At 46.5% G+C, this 26,951-nt stretch overlaps 1 protein-coding gene across 1 annotated transcript; it reads left to right on the forward strand.

Moving 5' to 3' along the window:
• Positions 1–21,652: 21,652 nt before the first annotated feature.
• Positions 21,653–26,023, forward strand: C20H3orf22 (chromosome 20 C3orf22 homolog). Its single transcript, XM_049863419.1, has 3 exons — positions 21,653–21,741; positions 23,433–23,564; positions 25,813–26,023. The coding sequence occupies exons 1-3, from the start codon at positions 21,653–21,655 to the stop codon at positions 26,021–26,023; spliced, it is 432 nt and encodes a 143-aa protein (XP_049719376.1).
• The last annotated feature ends 928 nt before the right edge of the window (positions 26,024–26,951 follow it).

A 26,951-nucleotide genomic window follows, 5' to 3' on the forward strand; every position in this document is an offset into this window, starting at 1 on the left:
GCCTGTAGCCCGCTATATGGCAGTGTTTTGAACAGTAAATCATAAAATTGAACATCTGAGAATGATAACAGCAAGTTATGCACTGTAACACTGTGTAGTAGTACATATCACTAAATGGTAAGGTGTACAAAAAAGGATGACTCGTCATAAGTGCCCACAGCTTCCAACACTCCCCCGGATATACATCCAGTCCCGAGCTGAACCAAGAGCTCCAGGTCTCCTTGGTCTCTCCCTGCCCCCTCACTCAGCACTCAACACCCCAGATTCTGTATGTCTAAGACCAACTCGTAGTCCTACCCCATAGAGTTTCTGAGGAACATCTGGTGGATTCAAACTGCCAACATTTTGGTTAGCAGCTGCAGCTCTTAACCACTATGTCAACATGGTTTCCATTATGCAAATAGTGGCTTGAAAATCTGCCCAATAAGATTGAGCCAGTTGCCTATATAAGGAGCCAACCCCACAAAGATGATCAGAGGCAAGAAGAGAAGAAGCAGAGATAGAGGGCTGAGTGTCTTTGGGCGGAAGGCTTGCCAGTGGAGCTAAAAATGCTGTAATATGGGTCAAGAACTGTAACAATGAAGATAACTAGAGACGAGAAAGAGAGAGATTACAGTCAAGAAGATCCTGTGGAGTAATTCTACTGTGTAACACATAGGGTCACCATGAGCCGGGGGTTGACTCAATTGCAGCTGGTAACAACAACATTGGATAATACTTAGTAACAAGCAGAAATACTCATAATGTTAAGTAAAAAAGCCGTTATATACAGCATAATTGCTGCTCTAGTGAATGCATATTAAATAAATGCACCATGTTGATAATTATAATACCATCTACCGTTCATCGAGCAGTTGGTGGATCCAGGCCTTCCCTAGGTATTCCACCTGAGCTCCCTAGTTGAACCCTCCCGGCAACCTGTGCGGGAGGCTCTCTTATGACTGTAGTTTTTATAGAGGAAGTGCCTGGAATGTGAGGAGTTCAGGAACTTTCCCAAGGCCACACAGCCAGGCTGGGGTTAGAATGAAGCCCTTCTGATTCTGGGCCCTCCCTCCTCCTTGTGTGACTATGCTGCTGCTGGTTTGCTTAGGATGGGAGATTAAGAGATGTTTTATCTTTTAGTGTTCTTTGTTGTCCAAAAGTTGTACACTGAATGTGTGTTACTTTATATAGAGTTTAAATAATCTCGGTTTTTAGTTTCTCCTTCAATTTTGATATGGTACCACCTGGCATATTAATTGACTATGACCTGACCCTTCCCTCAGTCTTCCTCATATACCCTTAAACACAGCTAAATATGAATTTCCAGGGCATTGTTATAATCAAAACAGACCTTTTACTTTAGGTATGATTAAATTTATACCCAAGGTGATATTTTCAAACCAAACAAAAATTTTAACAGCTTTACTGAAGTATAATTTACATGTTATAACATTCACCCCTTTTAAGTGAACAATTTGTCCTCGCGTGATAACGCATACCCTGTTTAAAATGAAAGCAGAGATTTGTCAAGAATAAAGGCAGCTAGAGCCGGGGACATGTAGGATCTCACAAAGTGAAAACCAGGGCTCCAAAAAGCTTCAGTTATGTGGGTAGTTATAGGGTTGAATCAGAAACTTAGCGTACAATATTCCCATTGGTACGTGAGCAGTTGGTAAAGTAAGAGGAGGGACATCTTGAACCAGGGATTTGGTTGGGATAGGTTAACAGTATATGTGAGTTAAGGGGATTGGGTACACTCACATAATTGTGGAAGTGTATGCTCATAAGGGGATTGCAAGGTGGTCACAAGATAATTGATAGGGGGCCAGGGTATGCTGGTTCCACCCAGCCAGAGGCCCAAGGCCGTATGCATATGAATGGAAAGAAGTCAAGGTTACATTCTTCGGAATGCAGAAACAAAAGTCACAAAAATGAAATCAGGCCTACACCTGAACCAGCAACCCTAGGCATGCCAGGCACCTCAGTTTTGGAACCCTTGTACATTCTCTCTTTCTGATCAAGAATTTCTGTGATCACTTCGTTGAACTCTAATAAAAAGGAGTACCTTTTTCTGCGTGGGCTTCAGGTAGTTGTTTTGGATAGCTGCTGGGTTAACAAGCCCTTAAGACCTCAGACACTAGGGATGAGAAAAGTAGCCTGGCACCATCTGATGTCTTCACAATTCTAAAATTTTAGCCTCTTGCCTCTTGTGGTCTAGTCATTAGAGTCTTTGTGGGGCTTGGCCACATTGGAGGAATAACCTGGCATCTAAGGGCTCTGTTTCAGAGGTAAGTGTGAATTAATTTGGAACAAAAACACTTTTGATGTACATTATTCTTTTCATAGTATTAAATTGGTGTTCTGAGTAATACATTATACATTTAAACATCTGATTAGTCTAATAACGATTATTACAGCAAGAAGTATTAGTAAACCAGTAAATAATATGGATCAAATCGATGATCCAGCACCTTTAGGTAACCAGCTAAAGGAAGGGTGAATCAGACATAGGGGGTACATGATACCAGGTTGCCTTTTGGCACACCTGTTTAAGGTCTGGTTCTACTTCTCCTTAAGGGTTTATCCAAGTGCAACAGGAGGTATTAACAACTGCACATGTACCTCCTTGTTGGGCTAAAGGAAATCAAGGGAAATTCTATTGTCTAATACTAATTTAACAAGAGAATTTAAGGACTGTTGAGCATCTATGTTATCAGCAAGGTCATTAGTTATCTGCAACATTGTAGTGGATAAATTACATATAGATTTTCCAAGTTCAACAAGTAGAAAAAGGCCTCAGAGGAATGCCCATCCATCTCTGGGTTTATCTGTTACAGGATTGTTACTAGCTTCTCTCTTGTTTCTGGTGAGAAGTTTTAAATCATTAGTCCAATGCATACTTTCATCACAGGAATGGAAGTTTAGAGAAACCCCAGGGGTCTCTAAAGTACGTTGACCATATATACCCCATCTCTCTAGGCAGGGAAGTGCCCAAGTATAAGGTTCAATATGGTCATTTTCCTTTAAATAAGTGGATCTTCCACATAAAGATACATGCCCTGGGGGCACAAACATTGTTCCTGTTCCAGTTTGAGTGTTGGGGAAAGGGATAATCTGGTTTGCTTGTTTAAGCCATTTTTCAGTAAGAGAGCTGCTACAAATGGACAAGCCACCGAACTCTGATTTCTCCTTTAAATGGGGGCAAGCTGGGGTGTATGAATTCTCATAATTACAAAAATTTATTCAGGCTACATAATAATCAGGGAATAGGGCATCCTTCACTATAAGTAACTTAAGGGTTTGTCCAAACAGCAGAAGGGAAAAAACAGGGTACCAAGGTGTAAGTAGGGAAGTTAGATGGATGCCATTGTCTAACACTGATAGCTCTTCTGGCAATAGCACTGGCGTTTACCATAGCACTGGGTATAAAACTATAACTGCATACTGGCAAGGCCAGCAGGTCAGAGTTATCACGTCCAGTGTTCAGAATTTGATGACAAATCTAGCAATCAGTCAGATTACCAGTGCTAGCTACTGACTGAGCTAGCTTGACAAAGGCATTTTCACGCCAGGTTTTAGTTGGAGTGGTGAAAGCTAATAACAGAACACTTGAGAAGAGCCTCTTAGTGGAAAAACACAAAGCAAAAACAATAAGGGAAAGGTGATAAAAATGATGATTATGGTAAAATAAATGTTTCCATCCACTACCATTTGAAAGTAAGGTCTCAAAACAGGGTTTGGCACTACGGGTAGACAATAATCCGATGAGCAAAGAATTGTGACAAGGGAAGAGATGAGGGTTAAGGCATCAACAAGTGTTTAAATAACAGGCCAATAACAACTCCAGTAAAATAACAGGGTAAGTAACAACAAAATAGCAGCTAAAGACACTAAACTGAAAAAGGTAGTATGAAAAACAGGATAATACCAACAGAGTGTAATACAACAACTAGCCTAAGGATAGCAATGAATATGAAACAGCAAATATATCAAGAAAAAAAAAAAGCCTATGGAAAATTCTTATTAGTCAATAAACTCGATTTGGTGACACAAAGCAAGCTCAGAAACAATAAGGATTAAACAAAGTCTGAGGACCTCTGGGACTTTTATTTGATTGAATGGGTGAGGGGTCTTGTTCCACAATCTTGGGAATGCTGTCCACTTCAGGTGCAGTCATCTGCTTCTGGCCATCACAAGTTTAAATTTCAGCTTAAGTCTCTCAGTTGATTGAATTGTCTAGGCAGGGTCGTTTGTCTACTTCAGTTGGGAGAGATGAATACAAGTTTTAACTCCCTGTAATTTAGCAGCACAAGAATTAGTGAGAAGGACCAGGTTAGGTCATTTCCATTGGTGTTCAAGACAATCTTTTAACTGGTGTCTGTTCCAATAAACATAGGCTCCAGGCTTAATAGTGGGCAGGCTGGACACTTCTTGTTCCTAATTATCAAAAGCATCTGTAACTTGTGAGGAGTATTCCTTAGAATACTGAGTTAAAGACTTGCAACATTGGAACAGGTTGGATTGAGTTAAATTTGATTAAAGGCAGGTTGCCCAATAAAGGAGGACCATAAGCCACCCAGTAATAATCTCATGAGGAGCTAATTTGTGGGACCTAAGTGGAGTAGTTCTCAAATTTAAGAGGATAAGAGGTAACATTTTAGTCCAGGATAATTGTGAAGATTTGGAAAGTTTGACTAGTTGAGTTTTTAGTATACCATTAGTTCTTTCAAATAGGCCAGAGGATTGAGGATGATAAGGACGGCGAAGCCTCTGGAAGATAGAAAAAAATTGTATATTTCTTTAATTAGTTTTCCAGTAAAATGTGTACTCTGGTCACTACAAAGGACTCTGGGGGCTCCCCAAATGGGGATGATATTTTCAAGGAGTTTCTTAGCCACAAAGGTAATAGTAGCTTGATGACTGAGAAGAGCTTTTACCTAGTGAGAAAATCTATAAATCATCACTAATACAAATTTATATCCATTGAATGGTGAGAGTTGAATAAAATCAATTTGCCATTCAAAGATAGGTCTTGAAGGCAGGGGGTACTTTCTAGGTGGAGGTTTATAAGGTTTACCTATATTAAACTGGACACAAATAGGGCAATGGGATGCCACGTAATCAGCAGCCTCATAATAATGCCAGCACCAGTACTTTTTAAAAATATTTCTATCCTGTTGTCTGTTCCCAAATGAATGTTTGCATGCAAAGCTTCTAGCATGGGAAGTTGTAAAGATTTGGTGAGAACTAAGTTCTCATTGGGACTTATCCATATTCTAGGGATGGAACACTGTGAGCATCCCAGTCTTTTCCATTTCTCTGTTTCTTTGTATGGGGTTGATTAGTGATGCTCAAGTAAATCCTTTGGGGAAAGAAAAATTCTCTATAGGAATGTTGAAAGGTTGGTTATCATCTAAAACAGTGCACTACTGCATGGGATCAAACATTATGGAAGATAATACAGTAGGAGGACAATAAAAACGATGAAAAAGAACATAGTCCACTGTGGCAGAAAAATCCCCCACCTTTAATTTTCCAAAGCCCAGATTAAGTCATCTGCTTTGATCTGATATTATCATGTAAAAGAGTCTGAACCTAGGTACATGCAGGCACTCAGGTAAAACAGGTTTGTTGTTAGGACTAGTCCACAATTCAGTGATTAGATCTTGATGACATCCGGCCTGCTCTCATTCTCTAATTTCTCCTTTTGGAGTTAACTGTTGGTGTTTAAAAAGGAACTTTGAAATTTCATGAGGATCGAATCTCGGTAGGCATTTTCCAAGGTTCTGTAATGTGGATGTCATAAGTATTCTACCAACATTTATTCCCTCCTTTTCATCTTAATCACTAGTAAGACCGTCACAATAATGAATGAGGTCATTATTATTATTATTATTAGAGGGTGGCCAGGAAGCAACTTGCTTAGCTGCTCTATCAGCTAAGTCACTCCCTTTAGTTTCTCCTGTTTGAGGAATACCTTTTGCTTGGTGGGCCGGGATTTTAATTACAGTGATCTCAGAGGAGAGCAAAAGAGCTTCTAAGAGGTCTACTACTAAGGGGCCATTTTTAATTGGGGTCCCAGAAGAGGTTAAGAACCCTCTCTATTTTCATAAAGTACTAAAATCATGAACCCCCTCAAATCCATATCTCAAGTCTGTGTAAACATTGACTGTTCAGAAGCCAATTTGCAAGCCCTCGTGAGTACAGTCAGTTCACCTTGTTGAGCTGAAGTGACTTCAGGAAGGGTGCTGCTTTTGAGGACTTCAGTGGATGTGGTCACAGCATAACCTCCTTGATAATAAGAGCTAGTAGGTTCAGGTTTTAAATATGATCCATCGACAAATAAAACCAAGTAAGGATTTAAAAGTGGGGACTCTTATAAATCTTATCTGGGGGACAGTGGTTGTTCAGTAAGATTTAAACAGTCATGGGTAGGGTAATCATCTTCATTAAGTGGGGGAATAAAGTAGCTTGGTTTAATAAGGTTACAGTATGCAACTGAATATATAAAAAAAAAATTGTCGTTGAGTTGATTCCAACTTAGAGCAACCCTATAGAACAGAGTAGAACTGCCCCATAGAGTTTCCAAGGAGTGCCTGGTGGATTCAAATGGCTGACCTTTTGGTTAGCCACCATAGCTCTTAACCATTATGCTACCAGGGTTTGCAAATATTAGAAGCAGCTAAAAGAAGAACTTCATAAGTCTATTAGCTGTACATTCTGGGTCAAAGTTGAATTTAAAATGGTTGACACTCATGGGGAGCATAGACATCAACAAAATTTTCCAAAACTATGTCTGCTCTACTTTCAAGCAGTTTAGCAGTCATGGCAACTGCCTTGAGGCAAGGGGTGTAGTCCCTAGCTACAGGATCTAACTGAATACTGTAATACTCAATTGGTCTTTGTTGTCTTCCATGTTTTTGAGCGAGGACTCCTAATGCATTGCTGGATATTTCATATACAAACAGTGAAAAGTCTAGATTGTAATTAGGAAATCCTAAAGCAGGGGTATTACTTAGTGCTTCTTTCAGCTTGGTGATTGCCTTCTGGCCCTCTTCAGAGAGCTGAAAGGGATCAGGTTCTGAAGTTTTAAAATATTGGTATAAAAGTTGAGCTAATAAAGAAAAAATTGGTATCCAGGTTCTGCAATAACCACCAACCCCTAGGAATCATTTTATTTCTTAGTGGTGGGAACAAGATAAGCCAGGATCGTTTCTGTTCTTTTGGGATCAGTTGTAATTACATGCTCTAAATATTTAACAGGAAGTTGGGCTAACTGTAATTTTCCTTAGAGGCTCTGTGCCCTCTGTTGGCTAAGTGTTGTAAAAACAGAATACTGTCTGTAAGGCAGGCTTATTGAGACTTAAAGCATACGAAAAACTCATCCACATATTGTAATAGTGTAGAATTTTGAGTAAATTGTAATGGTTGTAAATCAGTATGAAAGGTCTGAGAAAAATAGGTGGGGGATTCAGTAAATCCCTAAGGTATCACAGTCCAAATATATTGTTAGTCACTCCAAGTGAAGGCAAATAAGTACTGACTGTCTGGATGCACAAGTATGCTAAAGAAAGCACTGCATAAATTGACCACTGTTAAGTGAATCACTTCAGCAGGTGCATTAGAAAGAAATAGGTGAGGATTAGTAACCATGGGGAATCTTAGCATGTAAGCCCTGCACAAATGTCCATTCTTGATTGCCAGGTGTCTTAACAGGGAAGACTAGAGTATTGTATGGACTAATGCAAGGAATAATTAAGCCTTTAGCAAAAAACATCTTGAATGATAGGAACAAGTTCTTCTTTGGCCTCCCATTTTAAGGGGTATTGGGAAATTCTAGGCAAAGGTTTAGAGATATCTATTTGAACTTTAATAGATTCTGCTGATAGAACTTTGCCAAGATCAGTAAGTGTCGTGGCCTATGGGCTTTTAGGTACTGATGACTCAGGTCACCTCCATGATCCAAGGTAAAGGGAGTTTCCCTGGGGTGTGGCCTGCACCACCTTTTATCTCTTAAGAGATAAAAGGAAAGGGAAGCAAGCAGAGAGTGGGGGGCTTCATACCAAGAAAGGAGCACCAGGAGCAGAGTGCATCCTTTAGACCCAGGGTCCCTGCGTGAAGTTCCTTGTGTGGGGAAACATTGATGAGAAGGCTGACAGAGAAAGAAAGCCTTCCCCTGGAGCCAGTGCCCTGAATTTGGACTTGTAACCTCCTAGACTGTGAGAAAATAAATTTCTCTTTGTAAAAGCCATACTCTTGTGGTATTTCTCTTATGGTAGCACTAGATGACTAAGACACCACCCTAATCCTCTCAACATAAAATTACAATCACAAAATGGAGGACAACAACACAATACTGGGAATCATGGCCTAACCAAGTTGATACACACATTTTTGGGGGGACATAATTCAATCCATGGCAGTGGTTAAGAGCTTGGCTGCTAACAAAAAGGTTGGCAGTTTGAATTCACCGGCTGTTCTTTGGAAACCCTATGGGCATGTCTTCTCTGTGCTTTAGGGTCGCTATGAGTTAGAATCAAATTGACGGCAATCAGTTTGGCTTGGTTTTTGGTTTGGCATTTAATTTACTGCACAAAAAAGATTAGTTAAGTCAAATGAGCCCCAAAATAGCCACTGAACTTCTAAATTTCCGTAAGTGAGTACATGTCAGTAGTCAAGATATATGATGGTACTGGGCCCATAATGTTTGCTCATATAAGTAGCAGGAGTCCCTGAGGGAGATCCTGCCTTAGCCTTAGATGTGGTCTTCCCCATCTCACTAAGAAATTTTGCACCTGGATGGGCATGAAAACTTTATGGTTTCCTCTAACCTGCTTGAATGCATGCTGAAACTTCTCAGGTGCACCAGAGAAGAGAGAGTTCAGATTCGACTGCTAGATGACAATAAACTCAGCATGACACTCAAAAAATGAGCAGAAATTAAAGACAAAGGACTGAAAATAAAATCTCTCAAAGAGCCATCTTCTCAATAAAGTGGAGGTTCGGTTCAGGAGGGCTTACTTTAGGTGACCCCCAAGAGCCCAAGGAGACAGTTTGAGCACAAGGGGCTTGTGCTGGTACCAGAGTGCTGGATCTATGGCTTCTTGGGAATGCAGAAGATAAATTATCTTCGAATCCTGCTGACTACGCTAAGAAATGTTGTTGAATGACAGTGTGTACTGTGTTTAAAATAGATTTATTTGAGAGCAAAGGCAGCTTGATCCAGGGACACATATGATCTCACAAAGTGAAAATCATTGCTCCAAAAAGTTGCAGTTATGAGGTATATAGGGTTGAATCAGAAACTTAGCTTACAATATTCTGATTGGTAGGTGAGAAATCGGTAAAGTGGTGTCATGGATTGAATTATGTCCCCCAGAAAACGTATCAGTTTGGCTGGGCCATGATTCCTGGTATTGTGTGATTGCCTTCCATTTTGTAATTGTAATTTTATGTTAAAAAGGATTAGGGTGGGACTGTAACACCCTTACTAAGGTCACATCCCTGATCCAATGTAAAGGGAGTTTCCCTGGGATGTGGCCAGCACCACCTTTTATCTCACAAAAGATAAAAGGAAAGGAAAGCGAACAGAGATTTGGGGATCTCATACCACTAAGAAAGCAGAACAGAGAGTTGGGGACCTCATACCACTAAGGAAGCAGTGCTGGGAGCACAGCACATCCCTCGGACCCGGGGTTCCTGCACAGAGAAGCTCCTAGTCCAGGGGAAGATTGATGAGAAGGTTGACAGAGAGAGAAAGCCTTCGCCTAGAGCTGACACCCTGATTTTGGACTTTCAGCCTACTTTACTGTGAGGAAATAAATTTCTTTTTGTTAAAGCTATCCACTTGTGGTGTTTCTGTTATAGCAGCGTTAGATAACTAACACAAGTAGGAAGCGGGATATCTTGAAGTGGGGATTTGGTTGGGATAGGTTAACAGAGTATATATGGGTTAAGAGGATTGGGTACACTCATATAATTGTGGAAGTGTGTGCTTGCAAGGAGGTCTCAAGGTGGTCACGAGATGATTGATAAGGGGCCAGGGTCTGCTGGTTCCACCCAGCCAGAGGCCCAAGGCCATATACATGTGAATGGGAAGGAGTCAGTCTGCTGGTTCCACCCAGCCAGAGGCCCAAGGCCATATACATATGAATGGGAAGGAGTCAGTCTGCTGGTTCCATCCAGCCAGAGGCCTAAGACTATAAGCATATGAACAGAAAGAAGTCAAGGTTACATTCTTAGGGATGCAGAAGCAGAAGTCACAAAAATGAAGTCAGGCCTACACCTGAACCAGCCACACTAGGCATGCCAGGCACCTGTTTTAGAACTCTTGCACATATTCAATTTTTTAAACATAAATTTACAAAGCTGTACAACCATAACCACAATCAATTTTAGGACATTTTTATCATCGCAAAAACATTCTTTATGCAGATTCAGGTCATAGCAGATTAATGCACCAGCCCATTGAAATGAAAGGGAAGACTAAAAAATGAAGTTATTTAAACTCTGTAGAACTTTTGGACAACACTGAACACTAGAAGTTAAAACATCCCTGGATGCAGGATCCAGGCACCTGTACTCCTAGTGCCTAACCCAACCCCCAGCTCTGCCAGCACCATCTAGGGACTCTTGGGTAGTCAAGTGTCCTTAATCTTTCTTGGTCAGCTGGGAGAACACCGCTCAGCTAAGGGAGGCTTTTGGCAAGATGGGGAGGTGGAAGCATGACCTTATGAGGCAAAGAGGCAGGCGTGGTGACAGGAAAGCAGGAGTACCCAAGCGTTGGGTGACTGAGGCTATGAGAACTGTGCACTGGAGGGCTCTGTGTATGGCTGGGGAGGGGAGGGGAGGCCAGGCTCTTGCACTCAATCCCCACCATCATGCACTGAAAGAAGTCAGCCCTTGGACAGCCTAAAGACCATCGTTCCCCCCATCCCTCCTCCTGCTAGTGTCACTAGGCTTTAGGAACAAATTGCAGATTGTCCTGAGGCCTGGTGTTCTGCCCAGATAAGCAGCAGTGCTGGGAGGATAAAGATTCATCCAGGACCGAGGAATCTCTGGCTGAGATCCTATCAAGGGCCATGGATTTCCTTGGGTTGTTGAGCTGGAGGGCCTGCAGCTGTGCTTAAATTCAAGTACCTCTGGTTGTTAGCCAGAAAATGTGCAGCCGCTTAACTCAAGTGAGTCATTTGATCCCTGGAGTATAAAGCCTGGTGGGTATAGGACTTCAGAGTTCCTCTCCTATGGTTCTCTTAGACACCTTCCACTGGTATGTTTGGGGAAAAGACATCAAATGATGGCTGCTTGTCACAAGGTGGGCTGTCTCTGCTGCCAGGTCACTCCATCATGATGAGGCCAGGGACTCAGGACCAGCCTCCTCCTTCAGCTGACACAGCTGTCACCCCAGGCCTCATGGCTGGCACTAAAACACTGGGAATACAGGCCAAATTTTTGAGGTTACAAGAGGACTTCGCACAAGTAAAAAAATTCGGCAATATCAAATTGCCCTGCTCCTGTGGTCACAGTCAAACCCCAGTAGGGGTGGTTCTGTCCTGGCCCTAGCTTGCTGTCTGTGTTGTCTCCCTCCCCAAACAGTTGAATTTGGGTCACTGTGTTTACCAATTAGAATTTTCTCTTCAAAGGACTCGCAAGTCTCAGAAAAACTTCAGGCAGGATTCCAGGTCCCCACATCTGAGATCCTGGCCCCTCTAGCAGCCTTGCAGGTGGGGGAAGGGTGAGAAAAAAATCTCCCACCCTTCCCCCACCTGCATGCATAGTTTCTTGCTCTTCCCAGAACAAACCCCATCACCCACGGAAAACAGCATAGGTCACACTAGTAATGTCAGAAAAAAGAATTTAAAGTAAAAAAACATTGAGCAGGACAAAGAGAGGGTTTTTTGTTTGTTTTGCACAGTCCACACTGAACATACAACATTGTGAGCCTCCGTGCCTGTGGTTGGCATGAGGCGCCAGAAAATATGAGGCAAATGTGGTGTCAGCTCTTTTTTCACCCAGTCTGTCACTCTGCCCCATAAGTGCTCTATTAACATAGAGGTCCCTCCTGGGACTGCCCCTCCCTCTGATGTGCCAAATCTCAGGGGGCAGGGTGGTTCCCAAACAGAGGAAAGTCTTCCAGTGAACCTGGGGACGCTTTGGAGCCCATCAGTCCACTGCTGCTGCCCCTCTTGCTACCACACGATGGCGCCATGGAGGGCAGTTTCCACTCAGACTGGCGAAAGGCGCTGGGCCGCTGAGGTTTCTAGAAAACGGGTGAAGACTCTTCCTGCAGACTCTGCAGGCTGCCCCTCACTTGCACTCCGAGGACTCAGCCCTGAAACCCAGCCCCTCCTTGCTCCTTTCTGCCCTGTAATCCGTTTAGGACTCAGACTCCATTTCTTTTTAAATCCCAGGTCTCAAACTTGTATGACTTCGAGGCCAGCAGATCAGGTGCAGAAAAAAACCTGGAGCACCTGCCCTGCATACAGGGCTGTCTCCACTCGACTGCCCACTGCTGTCGCTGGTAATGTGGGACAATAGGTGCCAAACACCCAGTGCCATCGAGTCGATTCCGACTCATAGCGACCCTATAGGACAGAGTAGAACTGCCCCATAGAGTTTCCAAGGAGCGCCTGGTGGATTCCAATTGCTGACCCTTTAGTTAGCAGCCGTAGCACTTAACCACTACGCCACCAGGGTTTCCAGTAGCTGCCAGATCTCCCAAATAGTCAAGAGAAATGAGGAGTTCCTTCTTCCATAAGAAGTCTCTTTGAAATGCTGGTAACTAACTTTTTTAAAATAGAAACTACCCCCCATGGACCAATGGAGCCCACCTGTGAGCCCAGTCTGCCCCTCTGACAGCAAGTTTGAGACCTGAACATTTAAAAAAATATAACAATTCAGGATGGCAACTAGTGATAAGAATACTATACAATCAAAAATGACTATGTTATATTTAGTAACATGGAGAAATATTTTTATAATATATTGTTAAGAAAAAAAATTCAGGTTATAGTAAGGTATATATAGACTGATCATATATATGTGTGTGTATGTATATGTATATATATATGAAGTAGAGAAAATAATTTTTCTCCAGTGTTTTAATATTAAAGTAGAGAGAATATATTTTCTTGTTTGTTTCAGTATAATTGTATTGTTGTTGTTGTTGTTAGGTGCCGTCGAGTCGGTTCCGACTCAAAGCGACCCTATGCACAACAGAACGAAACACTGCCTGGTCCCGCACCATCCTCACAATCGTTATGCTTGAGCTCATTGTTGCAGCTACTGTGTCAATCCACCTCGTTGAGGGTCTTCCTCTTTTCCGCTGACCCTGTACTTTGCCAAGCATGATGTCCTTCTCCAGGGACTTATCCCTCCTGGCAACAGGTCCAAAGTATGTAAGATGCAGTCTCCCCATCCTTGCTTCTAAGGAGCATTCTGGTTGTACTTCTTCCAAGACAGATTTGCTCATTCCTTTGGCAGTCCATGGTATATTCAATATTCTTCGCCAACACCACAATTCAAAGGCGTCAACTCTTCTTCGGTCTTCCTTATTCATTGTCCAGCTTTCACATGCATATCATGCGATTGAAAATACCATGGCTTGGGTCAGGCGCACTTTAGTCTTCAGGGTGACATCTTTGCTCTTCAACACTTTGAAGAGGTCCTTTGCAGCAGATTTACCCAATGCAATGCATCTTTTGATTTCTTGACTGCTGCAGCAGTCAAGAAATCAAGTATAACTGTACAAGCTGTGATTAATCTCTAGTCTTTAGAAAATGGCACAGGTTCTGTTCAAGATATGGCTGAGCAGCCTGTTCCACTCTTAACAAACACCCTGATACCTTACAACATGTTTTCTCCTGTTCACATCGGGTGATTGAGAACTTGACATAACTACTGCCATAATGGTGCTCTAAGTAATCTCTGAAAACATTTTTTTTAATAATTTTTATTGGGCTTTAAGTGAAGGTTTACAAATCAAGTCAGTCTCTCATACAAAAACCCATATACACCTTGCTACATACTCCCAATTACTCTCCCCCTAATGAGACAGTCCACTCTCTCACTCTACTCTCTCTTTTTGTGTCCATTTTGCCAGCTTCTAACCCCTTCCACCCTCTCATCTCCCCTCCAGGAAGGAGATGCCAACATAGTCTCAAGTGTCCACCTGATCCAAGAAGCTCACTCCTCACCAGCATCCCTCTCCAATCCATTGTCCAGTCCAATCCACGTCTGAAGAGTTGGCTTCGGGAATGGTTCCTGTCCTAGGCCAACAGAAGGTCTGGGGGCCATGATCACCGGGGTCCTTCTAGTCTCAGTCAGACCATTAAGTCTGGTCTTATGAGAATTTGGGGTCTGCATCCCACTGCTCTCCTGCTCCCTCAGGGGTTCTCTGTTGTGTTCCCTGTCAGGGCAGTCACTGGTTGTAGCCAGGCACCATCTAGTTCTTCTGGCCTCAGGATGATGTAGTCGCTGGTTCATGTGGCCCTTTCTGTCTCTTGGGCTCGTAATTGCCTTGTGTCCTTGGCTTTCTTCATTCTCCTTTGATCCAGGTGGGCTGAGACCAATTGATGCATCTTAGATGGCTGCTTGCTAGCGTTTAAGACCCCAGACGCCACTCTTCAAAGTGGAATGCAGAATGTTTTCTTAATAGATTTTATTATGCCAATTGACTTAGATGTCCCCTGAAACCATGGTCCCCAGGCCCCTGCCCCTGCTACGCTGGCCTTTGAAGCATTCAGTTTGTTCAGGAAACTTCTTTGCTTTTGGTTTAGTGCAATTGTGCTGACCTCCCCTGTATTGTGTGCTGTCTTTCCCTTCACCTAAAGTAGTTCTTATCTACTATCTAATTAGTGAATACCCCTCTCTCACCCTCTCCCCTCTCGTAACCACAAAAGAATGTTTTCTTCTCAGTTTAAACTATTTCTCAAGTTCTTATAATAGTGGTCTTATACAATATTTGTCCTTTTGCAACTGACGAATTTCACTCAGCATAATGCCTTCCAGGTTCCTCCATGTTATGAAATGTTTCACAGATTCCTCACTGTTCTTTATCCATGTGTAGTATTCCATTGTGTGAATATACCATAATTTATTTATCTGTTCATCCGTTGATGGGCACCTTGGTTGCTTCCATCTTTTTACTGTTGTAAACAGTGCTGCAATAAACATGGGTGTGCATATATCTGTTCATGTAAAGGCTCTTATTTCTCTAGGATATATTCCAAGGAGTGGGATTGCTGGATCCTACGGTAGTTCTATTCCTAGCTTTTTAAGGAAGCGCCAAATCGATTTCCAAAGTGGTTGTACCATTTGACATTCCCACCAGCAGTGTAGAAGTGTTCCAATCTCTCCACAGCCTCTCCAACATTTATTATTTTGTGTTTTTTGGATTAATGCCAACCTTGTTGGAGTGAGATGAAATCTCATTGTAGTTTTGATCTGTATTTCTCTAATGGCTAATGATCGTGAACATTTCCTCATGTATGTGTTAGCTACCTGAATGTCTTCTTTAGTGAAGTGTCTATTTATATCTTTTGCCTATTTTTTAATTGGGTTATTTGTCTTTTTGCAGTTGAGTTTTTGCAGTATCATGTAGATTTTAGAGATCAGGCGCTGATCAGAAACATCATAGCTAAAAGCTTTTTCCCAGTCTGTAGGTAGTCTTTTTACTCTTTTGGTGAAGTCTTTGGATGAGCATAGTGTTTGATTTGAAAACATTTTTTATTGCACCAGCTGCACCGGTCTCTTCCAAAGGGGTGCGGAGCTCTCTCACCTCCTGTGGCCTTGGTCTCTCTTCTCTTCTTTGTTCTCTTGAGAAATGGCCTTCAGCCTATAAGACAGCAGCTAGAAAAGATGCCTGACATTTTTAATCTACAACTTTCTTTCTTGCTCCCTATCTCAGCCAGAGTGGATTTGGCAGGGCAGTTCCACTAGCCGAGCGATTCTTATGTGAGTTTTTTTAGCCTGTTACAAATATACTGATTAGAGTCCAAATGTTTCACATGCATATCTACAGTTTAATGAAGAGTTTCTTTTAGTTGTTTTGTGATATATGAGACCATCTGTGGACTGCGCAATCAAAACATTAAGTAACCCTGACCTTCCCCCTATAAAACCCTCCCACTAGCTCTTTGGAATTAGACAGAATTTGGGAGAAATTTAACCCCCTCTGTCTCTTGAATACCGGTATTCAACAAAGCCCTCTTAATCCTTACCTCCTCCTGTCTCCGTATTGGCTCTGCGGCTGGCGGCTCAAACCCGCGATTTGCGGTGGCATATATATATATAAAATAATAATAATTATATAAAAAAATATATGTATATATATATACCAAAAACGAAAACCAAACCTGTTGCTGTTGAGTCAATTCTGACTGATAATGACTCTATAAGACAGAGTAGAACTGCCCCATAGGGTTTCCAAAGAGCAGTTGGTGAATTCAAACTGCTGACCTTTTGGTTAGCAGCTGTAGCTCTTAACTGCTGTGCCACCAGGGCTCCATACATACATACATATAATGTGTATAAGTGTAAATAGAGAAAAGTCTGAAAGTATATACACTAAGATTTAACAGTGGCTATTTTTTTTTATCCCTGATGTTAAAGATTTTTTTTTCCTTTTTTCTTAGTCTTCATTTTTCATAATGAACATTTATATTAAACTTATAAAAGTTAAAAAGTAATACTACAAAACCTAATATGCCAAATGCTCATTGAATTAAAAAAGTTATTTTTTTAATCTTAAAAGAAAAAAATAGGTCAATCATAGAGAAAATTCTAGAAATGGATTCATGAAGCCTATATTCTAACCTTACTATTTCCTCTATCTTTGCTTTAGATTTTTTGGTAAGTGATAAGAAGTTACCTGGGTGGTATAGATGGCTAACGTGCTTGTCTGATAAGGAGGTTTGGGTTCGCTCAGAGGTCCCTCAGGAGAAGGGCCTGATGATCTGCTTCTGAAGAATCGGCCACTGAAAATCCGCCAGATCATAGTTCCCCTCTGACACACAGGGGTTGCCATGAGTCCGAGTAGACTCGACTGCAACTGCGTATTGGCAATAGAACAGTACTCATATCTGACTCATATCAACTCTATAGGACAGAGGAGAACTACCCCGTAGAGTTTCCAAGGAGCACATGGTAGATTCTAACTGCCGGCCTTTTGGTTAGCAGCTGTAGCTCTTAACTACTGTGCCACCAGGGTTTCCAAGTAGACTTCAACCCGTCTCTTCCTTAAGCTCCTGTGTAGCAGACTCTATTTCTCAACTAACGGCAACAAGATTTCCCAACCCACAAGCTCTTCTAGAGCCTAGTCAACCCCCATCAAGGGCCTCTGTGACTGCTAAATGACTTCCAAAGTGAGGTCACAAAGTGAAACACCGCCTGAGTCAGCAGTAAGAATTCTGGCCATGCGGAAGCCACAAGCCGGAGAGCCACGTGGAGGGAACCCCTGGTCCCACCCCCAGTGTGAATAAGGAAGCTGTCCGGACAGCTCAGGCCTCAGCCACAGGCTGACTGCAGCCACAGGCCAGACGCAGCCAGACAAGCCTCTCAAGCCCCAGAACCACGGAGATAACAATAAAATCATTGGTTTGGTTTTAAGCCACTACATTTTGGGGTGATTTGTTGTGCTGTAACTGGAACCCCAAGAGGCCGAGAGGCCTGTGACACAGGCCCAGCCACCACCTCAACTCCTCTCCTCCTGCCCTTCCTCAACCCCCTGCAGTCTGGCTTCCATCCCTCCCTGGAAACAGCTGAGTCAACTAAATAGCCCTAAAAAAAAAAAAGCCCTAAAGCCAGCGGTTATTTCAGTCCCCATGGGCAGCACTAGCACTGCTGACCCCTCAATGCTTCTTGAGGTATGGTCCTCCCTAGGCTTGGTGTTGCCACTCCCTCCACTCCTTGGGTTATGCCTCTGTCCTGTTCATAGGTACCTCTCCTTTACTTCATCAGTGAGTACTGGGGAATCCTAATGGGCAGCTCAAGCTCTCTGGCCTGCCCAGACCCCTTTCACCTGGCGGGTGCAGCCAGCCGCAGCTGCTGGGAGAGATGGCTGAGAGTTTTCAACAGCTCTGTGATGTACCTCCTGGACCAGAGGTGCCAGGGTCAGGCAAGCCAGGCTCCAGCCAAGACCACAGCCTTGTTAGCTTCTTCCCCTGCCCTGTTCTGCTCCCCCCTCCCTTTCCTGAGAGCTCCCCATCAATGAATCACTTGCGCAAGAACCCATGCCTTAGGCTTTACTTCTAGGGACCCAAGTCTAACACAAGGTGTCCCCTGATGTTTGCACTTGTGAGTAAAGTCCTAGGACATCAGAGCAAGAAAGGCCTGAGGTAGACAGGTCTTGCTTTCTACTCAGGTTCCTCCTCTTCTCTCCTCTCCTCTCCATCCAGTGCCCTACTTCAAGGGCTGTGGGGGCTCTCAGTCGCATGGCTAAACCACTTCTCCAAGTTGTAGAGCCTGGCAAGGCAGCCCACACCCCAGCCAGCTCCTGCCCTGTCGGGCCTTCATCGGGCTCCCAGACTTTGCAGAACACAGGGCTGCATGGCCACACCTGATGCTCCCAACAACCCCTAAGGTGGCACTAATTGTGTCCTCTAACAGCTGGGAACACTGAGGCATAGAGGCTGAGTCACTCGCCTGAGGCTACCCAGAAGGAAGTGGCGGGAAGAGGCAGGAAGTCTGCCCTCTGAGCTGTGCTCCAAACCAGCAGACTGCACTGGGCTCAGATTCACCACCCGCTGAGGTCTGGGCTTTGGCTGGGCACAGGTCGAGGCAGCCGGAAATGGAGTTATTCCTGTAGCCGCCATGGGCTATTTTTTCCATTTCCAGAATCTCAATGGGAAGAAGTCTTGGATATAAAATGTGTAGCTGTGGGTGCCCCAGTCTGGGATACTTGGAGCTACAAGTACCAGCCAGCCCTGGACACACACTTCTGTCTGTGTGGCAGCTCTCTGGCCATGTGGGTCACATCTGTAATGTTGCTGATTTTGACTTCAGGGGCTTCTGATGTCACAATGAGACTAAGGGCATAGCCTGGGCCTTGGGAACAGTTCTCCAGTGGTGGCATGGTGGCTGGGACCATGGCCAGCTTCAACTTCCCTGGCATCACATAAACCAGTACGTGAGTAGCCTGAGGTGTGCATGGTTCACTTCCTCCCTCCTTTCTGGCCAGAGGCTCCCTAGGGCATCCTGGGTCTGTGCCTCCCTACCTGACTGAGCCGACCAGTGACCATCAGACACCTGCCTTCACTGTTGCTGAATCTCCCTCCTGCAGGGACCAGCCTTGGGGCCAGAGGAGCTGGCCCACCCAGCACCCTTCTGGGCAGGGAGAATCCCAGGGTGCTCTGGGCCAAGCCCTGATAATCGGCACAGCCAGATTGGGGGTAGGGGACTAGCGAGCCCCTCTTAGCCTGTGTGGCTGGGAGGACAGTCCCAAGTCAGTCTGGGAAGCAGCAGTAGGTTGGTGGCAGAGATGAGCCTGGGGCTCATGACATCAGGGTCTGCTCCAGGCTCACTCAGGGAACCAGATCCAGCCCAGTCAGGCCAGGCCAGTGGCTTAGGAGGCTTGGGCACGTGGGTGTGGAGTGGGCTTGCTCCTTGAGCACTCTCCTGCTCCAGCAGGCTAGCGTGGGCCTGTCTCCATGGTGGCTGGGCAGGGTTCCAAGAAAGAGTGGAAGCTGCAAGACCATTTAAGGCCTAGGCTCAGACCCGGCCCCATATCACCTCCACCTCATTCTACTGGCCCAGCAAGTCGTAAGCCAGCCCAGACTCAAGAGCAGGATCTTGATGGGAGGAGCCTCATAGTTACATTGGAAGGGGATGAAGATAGGAAGGGTTGAAGAATTTGGGGTCATTTTTGCCATTTTTCTATCGATCTATTGATCTAAAAAAAAATAGGTATAATTCTCAGCTATTATTTTTATTGTTGTAGGGATGGCCACGCCTCTTCCACAGTGGCAAACATGGGTAATTCTGAATTAGCACCCACGACTCAGGGTCCTCAGTCTTCTCAGCACAGTAGGCAGGAAGTGAGGAAGAGGGGAGGATGAAGCCACAGGCTCCGAGCCAGGAGCCATGCTGCAGGTCCACACCCTTAAACAGGGACTGGGTTTAAGCCGCAGCCAGGTACACCTCCGTTCACTTCTGCAATCCTGCGGCACCTGTGCTGTGTTTTTAGAGCTTCTACCAGGCTGCAGCCAGGCTTAAGGACCGCTGCTGCCTTACGTAGCAAAGAAGCCACCTCCACCAACCTGAGAGGCAGGCCTTGCCCTTGCCTGGTGCCTCTGCCCACTGTCCCCACGCTGCAGGGGGTGAATGGGCAGTGTGTGTCGCACATTTTGGCCTCATGATGAAGGGTGACATTGGGGCCCACGCAAACTCTCTGCTCTGGCTTCCCACACATGTGGGGTCTCTGGAGCAGACCCAGGGTCTGTGTGAGCTGAGACCCCAGGAAGCTCTCATGCCACAGGAGGACACTGTGGCCAGCTGGTTGGGAGGGAATCTCCCACAGTTGGGCCTCTGCTGCCTCTGAGGAGAGCTGGGGAAGGCACCTCACTGGAGAGAATTAAGATGCCCTTGACTCAAGCTTGGGGAGGGCTGGGTCCTGTTGGGAGGGGTAGGTGTGGCTGTGGCCTCACGAAGAGCTGAGATGAGTGTCCTCAGGACGTGCCATGGTGGTGGTGGGCCTAGCCTTCTGGTGTGACATGCAGTGGACACAGTCCAGGGAGAAGCATCTGCAGAGGGCAGGGCACACCAATGAGGCTGGGGTGTATGGGAGCCACCTCTTTGGAGGCTCCGTAAATTACTGGGCAACACTTTGGAAGGGTACCCACTGCTTATGCTGATGGGGGGTGGAGGTAGTGCCACCCTAATTTGTGTATAAAAGGGAAGGATAAACACCTGTGTATGATGAACACATGGGGTAAAATCATACAGAACCACATGTGTACACACACATGCACACAAGTGTGCCCAAATGTGCACACATACAGGTGAGCACACATGCATACAGTGCACACATGCAAAACACACACTGCACATGCATGCATATAAGCACACATGCACACACAAGCACATATGTGTGCATATATACACGAGTGTGCACACACAGCACATACACACGTGCACACACGAGCATGAGCATAACACACGCACACACAACGCACATATAAGCGCACATGCCATGCACACATAAACACATATATGCACAAACATGTGTGCACACATGCAAACACAATACAGTGCACGTGCACACACGACACAACACACGTGTATACACATGTACACACGAGCATACACGAGCACATGCATGCACATACATGTGCATACACATACACAAGCAAAACATGTACATAAGCACACACACATTGTGTATGCACGTAGACAAGTGCACAGGGCAGTCAGGCTTTGGGCTCTTGGTGACAGTACAGTATCACCAGCTCTCACACAGCCCCGTGAAGGAGTAGGGCCACATTCCTCTGTCCATTTTGCAAATAAGGATGCTGTGGCTTAGAGGAGGGCTGCCATCTGCCCAAGGTCCTGGCTGGACCTGTTTCCTCCCATCAGCACCTCCAGCTCCTCTGGAAGCAAAGTCCTCAGACTCTGACAGGTCCTTTTATCTTCTAGCCATGGCTGAGAGCTGCTGCAGAGCTTAAGCCCTCCCACGATGGACTCGTGGGCCCACAGGAAGAGCCACCAGTTTAAGAAGTGTAGGATGAAGACCCAGGAGAGATTTGCCAAGAAGTTTCCATACAGGTACAGGAATCCGAGACCCCTATGGCCAAGTTCTGCCTCCCTTGTGTGACTGGGGCTCCAGAACCCCCAAGGACACAGGAGGGCATTCTGCAGGGCACAGGCTAGGGTGGGGAGAGGGCTTCTCGGCCTCAGGGAGTCCCCTGGCAGCTCTGGGCTCTGCTGGGGAACTTCCTGGTAGTCTGGGGTGTCCCTTCTCCACCCCTACCTGAGCCTGAACTGAGGGCTGTAGATAGATGCCAGGACAGCTGGGGCCATTCCAGAGCCCTGTCCCAGAGCTCTGAGGCCAGGCCCCTTGCAGCCTGCATCCACTGGGCCTGTATCTCTCATCTGGAGTCATTAGAGGGGCATTTTTATAGGCACCTGCCCCTCCCCAAATCTGAGGTTGCTGGTCTGGAGTGGGTGGCAGTAGTGCATGAAGCTCCAGGGATGCAGGTACCAGTTTATCAAAAGATACCACAGAGCGAAAGGCAGGGCACAGAGTGGAGAGATGCTGAAGGCACATCTGACAAAAGGCTTGTACCCGGACGAATACTGTAGGCCAGTGAGAAAGAGACAGACAGCCCAGGGGATGGCCCTGGACCAGCACTCCACTTAACAAGCGGTCCCACAGCAAACATGCTGGAAGGCACAAGCCTTGTCAGTCTTCAGGTAAATGCAGAGTAAAACCACCATACACCTATCAGATGGGCCAGATGGAAGGTTCTGGCAATACTTGCTACACTACTGGGAGAGTGCCCGGCGTTCACTGTCCTGGGGCCCACTGGGCATTGTTTGGACATGAATGTCCTTTGACTTCACAGCTGTCCTCCTGGTGTTGCTCCCTCACATCCCCTCCCTGCTGTGTGCCTGGGAGATGAGCTGGGGCTGCTTGGCCTGCTGCTCATGAGGGCCACCTGGAGGATAACTAGGCGGCCCATACTAGAACAGATGCACAGCTGTGATCAGCTCACAAGGACTCCACCCAGCCTGCATCTCTTTGTGGCCTCAGCCCTGGCTTTGGTGGGTGTGGTATCAACTGGGAGCCCTTGGGTCATCTTTGGACACCGAGTGAATGCTCTGGGTACCTGACCCTCCTAGGGAGGCCTCTGGAAAGCCTGAGTCTGAAAGACCCCATCCCTCTCCTTTTAGACCCCAGGACTCCCTCAACCTCCGAGCTGAGCCTGCAGAGGGAGGGGCATAGTGGCTCTGAGGCCATGGAGACTGTCATCTCCACGCTGGGTACCTGTGGCAGGTCAAGCTGAACACCTGTCCTCTTTCTCACTTCAGGAGACCCTGCCCCAGCCGCTGTCACCTGAGGCTGAAAGTAGTACATACGTGCCATGCAGTATCTGGGCCTTGGATTAAAGCTAAAGGAGGTTAAGATTTGGGGGATTGGGGTACTCAGCCCATTTGGCTGCAGCAGCTGAGAACGTGGCTCTGGAGCCAGCTCCCTGGGCCCACATCCTGGCTTTGCCACTTGAGCCATGGGACCCTGGGCAGGTCACTTAACTTCTCTGTGCCTCAGTTTCCTCCTCCATAAAATGGGCTAACAATACCACCTTGTAGCATGGTTGTGAGCTAGTACTGTATATGTTGATGTTTGTGAAGTGCTTAGAACGTTGCCTGGCAAGTAGAAAGTGCCAGATGAGCAGGAGCTGCTTGTATGTGGCTGGCAGCTACAGGTGGCCTAAAGATGCCCCCGGGTGTCGCAGGTTCAGCTGGCTGACAGAACCTGGCCCAGAGTCCCTGCAGACCTCGGAGGTCATGAAGATTAACAACAGGCCGAGGGAGCAGCTGCCCCTGCAGAGGGGGTTGGTACCAACAAGGTCCATTCCAGACAGAGGGTGAGTCACCTGCACTCAGCAAGGACAGTCACACCACCCCGACCACGTACACACCCAGCCTAGGGCCCTGGTTTACACACAAAGTCTCCTATCCCCCTGCTGCTGAGGACACTGGGGCTGAGAAAGGGCACACCAAATTCCAGTGGTTCTTCCCACAGCAAGGCAGCTTCAGGACCTTGGAGGCAGAGAGGGCCCTGGTCTTCCTGGAGTGGCAGCAGGGGCACGGCCTGAGAGGGCAGAGCTCGGCTGAAGTCCTTCCACATGTTCAAGGCAAAGGTGGAAGGGGAGCCAGCCAGCTCCTGGACCCAGTGTAGCCTCTGGCAGCATGGTGGCACGGTGGTGGGGATGCTGACAGGTGAGAGCGTGGGTGCTGCCCCCCACGTGGCCACATGCACACAGATGCACCTACGTACAGTCACCGCCTCTTCCCCACCCCCTGCAGAGGCAACACTGCAGGAACAAAGCTGGACACCCTGGAAAAGACGCTCACATGGAGAACTAGACCCACAGGTGCACAGCCTCACTCCTAAGCAGAGAGAGGAGACTCAGATGTCACAGGGCATGGGACCCAGCTCTGCCCAGCCTCTGAGCCCCCCAGCCCCGCTCCAACGGCCTTGGTCTGATGCCCATTGTTCAATACTTTGTATGTCACCTCTGACAAGTCCCAAAGATGCCACACTCCCCTGACTGGACGCCCAGAAGGACAATATACACACGTGCACAGACACCTAGACAGAAAAGCGGACACAGAGCCATGCCTAGCACGAGTCAGCACTGGCCATGTGCTCCAAGGCTTGCCATCTGCCTCGCTGGGTGGGCAGCAACATCCCAGCCCAGGATCTTGCTCCAAATCTCTGAACTGGAAGGTTTTTGAGGGGTGTGGCAAAGGCAGGATCAGTGAAGAGCTCTCCAAAGGATGAACCCAGTGGTGAGCTAATGTGTCAAGGGCCACTCAAAGGGCTATAACCAGAGAACTTGCCAGGTGCAAAGAGGAGGGCCAGTAGGGGAGCCTGCCAAGAGTGGCACAGATTCGGAGCCCAGCCACAGCAGGGAACCAGCCTCCACTGGGCCCCCAGCCCCACTACCCATGAGCTCTGCAGTGGATGTCAAGGGAGAAGCCCCATCCCCTCCTCCAGCCGTCTGAGTTCTCCTCAGGGTCTGTGACTGGTCAGCTCTAACCAGGGGCTTGGAGCCCTAGTGGCACAGAGGTTTAAGCCATCATCTGCTAACTAAAAGGTCAGCAGTTTGAATTCACCAGCTGCTCCTTGGAAACCCTGTGGGACAGTTCTACTGTGTCCTATCCAACCCAGACCCAGTGCCCTCGAGTTGATTCTGACTCATAGTGACCTTTTAGGATGGAGTAGAACTGCCTCATAGAGTTTCCAAGGAGCGCCTGGCAGATTCGAACTGCCGACCCTTTGGTTAGCAGCCACAGCACTTAACCACTACGCCACCAGGGTTTCCATAGGATCGCTATTAGTCAGCGTTGACTCAATGGCAATGTTTTTTTTTTTTAACCAAGGGCCCAGGGCTGGGTGACACCGGAAACAGCCTCCCATGACATGGAGCTTGGCAGAGAGGGTGGGGAATGGATGCATGAAGTGAGGCACGGGAAACCCAGCACAGGGCAGAAAGGAGAAAGTGGCTGGTGAGAAGCAGGCCTGGTGAAAGGGAAGGAGCTCCAGGCAGTGGGGCAGCAGAAGTTCATGCCCTGCTGTGGGAGAGAGTGCCCCACTTAGAGGCTATGAGGTGCTCTTGTCCCGGAGAGCTTAGACACAGGCAGGAGCTAGGTCGCTGAGGGTGCCAAATTTATACTGAGGGGCAATGGGAGCCATTGAAGACTAGGAAGCAGGAGGGCAGCCTGACCAGACCTGTATTTAGATGAGACAGAAGGTGGATTAGGAGGTGCGGTGGTCCGCAGGCCCGGGTGAGGTGAGGAGGCGTGGGCTGATATGGGGAAAGGCATGCCAGCTGGCATGCACTGAGATAACACCTGGTCAGTCAGGGAGTGACAGTGCTCAGGAACCACATGGGTATGGAGCTGGGGGCACAGGAAAGGGGCCTCCTAGGTTTCTGGCTTTGGAAGTCTGGGTGGATGGAAGCAAGCACCACCAATCAAGAAATCCAGAGGAGCAGGTAGGAAGAGCAAGGACAGTGCCCGGGAGGGTCAGGGTGGCACTGGGTGGAGGACCGCCCTAAGGCCGCACTGCTGCGGCCAGCCACTGAGGGCTGTGTGGCTCTCCCCTAGGCTCCAGGTTCCAGATTACCCCTCACTGCCGTGCTCCTCCCCACTGCAGCCATGGCTGCTGCCCCAGAGACACCTTTGGGAGATCAAGCTCCTAATCGAACGATTTCCCGGACAAGGAGCCCGTGTGCTGTCCCTCCTGGGCACCAATGTGGACCATCCCCGGAGTGGCTCGTGTCAGGAGCATCCAGAGGCCTCTCCTAGAACATCATAGCAGCCTTCTCCTTTGGGCTCCCTGGTGACAGAGGCTCCTCTTCCAGGCAGAAGTGTCCTTTAGTGAGGGGAGCAGGCTTTATGGCCATCCCAAACCAGGAACTATTTGCATCCTGGGAAACCTTGTCATACAAATAAACTTCACTGGCTCAAGACACAGATTCCAATGGACTAATCATTTTGCCTTCCTGAACCCACATTTTCTCCTCTAGAAAACTGGTGTGATGGGTTGGTGTGAGGATTAAAAGAGCATGAATGTTATTCTAGGAATTTATCCCAAGGATATACTCACACGTTAAGATATTTGAACAAAGATATTCATTCCAACACTGTTGGAAATAGAAAAAAGATTGGAAGTCACCTAAATCGCCATTAATAGGGGACTGTTAAATTATACTACATTGACATCCTGAAGTACTAGGCAGCCAATAAAATGAAGCAGCAGCTCTTTTATCTTATTGTGGTAAATATGTGTGTAACAAAACATTTGCCATTTCAACATTCTTCACGTGTACAACCTAGTGACGTTATGTTCATCATGTTGTGCAACCATCACCATTATCTGTTTCCAAATTCTTATCACCCTTATTGGAAGCCCAGTGTCCCCTAAGAAATTGTTACCAGAGAAAGGTTCTTGCCTCTCACTGGTGAAGAATGAGCAGGTAAGCACTTCATTGAAAAGGCTTGCAAGCGGAGACCAGGGGCTGCCTAAAGCAATGCTTACCCCTGTCTCACAGAACAAAAGACGGGCCTGGGTTTTTAAAGGTTCTGGGGCGGGAAAAGATTCATGTTTATTCACAGGAATAGGCGGGGATATGTTAACTACAATGCGCACACAGCAGCTTTCTAAGATGTCTCCTGTCCTGGAGGCCTCTGGGATTCGTAGCAGGACTTATTATGGGGTGTCACACCTGCTCAGTCTCTCGCTC

Source organism: Elephas maximus, chromosome 20 (genome assembly GCF_024166365.1).
Source record: "Elephas maximus indicus isolate mEleMax1 chromosome 20, mEleMax1 primary haplotype, whole genome shotgun sequence".
Taxonomy (NCBI): Eukaryota; Metazoa; Chordata; class Mammalia; order Proboscidea; family Elephantidae; genus Elephas; species Elephas maximus.

Excerpts from the sequence above, each read along its gene's own strand:
- C20H3orf22 (XM_049863419.1), top strand. The coding sequence starts at position 21,653 with ATGGACTCGTGGGCCCACAGGAAGAGCCACCAGTTTAAGAAGTGTAGG. Across the intron at positions 21,742-23,432 it reads GCCAAGAAGTTTCCATACAG|GTTCAGCTGGCTGACAGAAC; the intron begins GTACAGGAATCC and ends CGGGTGTCGCAG. Across the intron at positions 23,565-25,812 it reads AGGTCCATTCCAGACAGAGG|GCTCCAGGTTCCAGATTACC; the intron begins GTGAGTCACCTG and ends GCTCTCCCCTAG.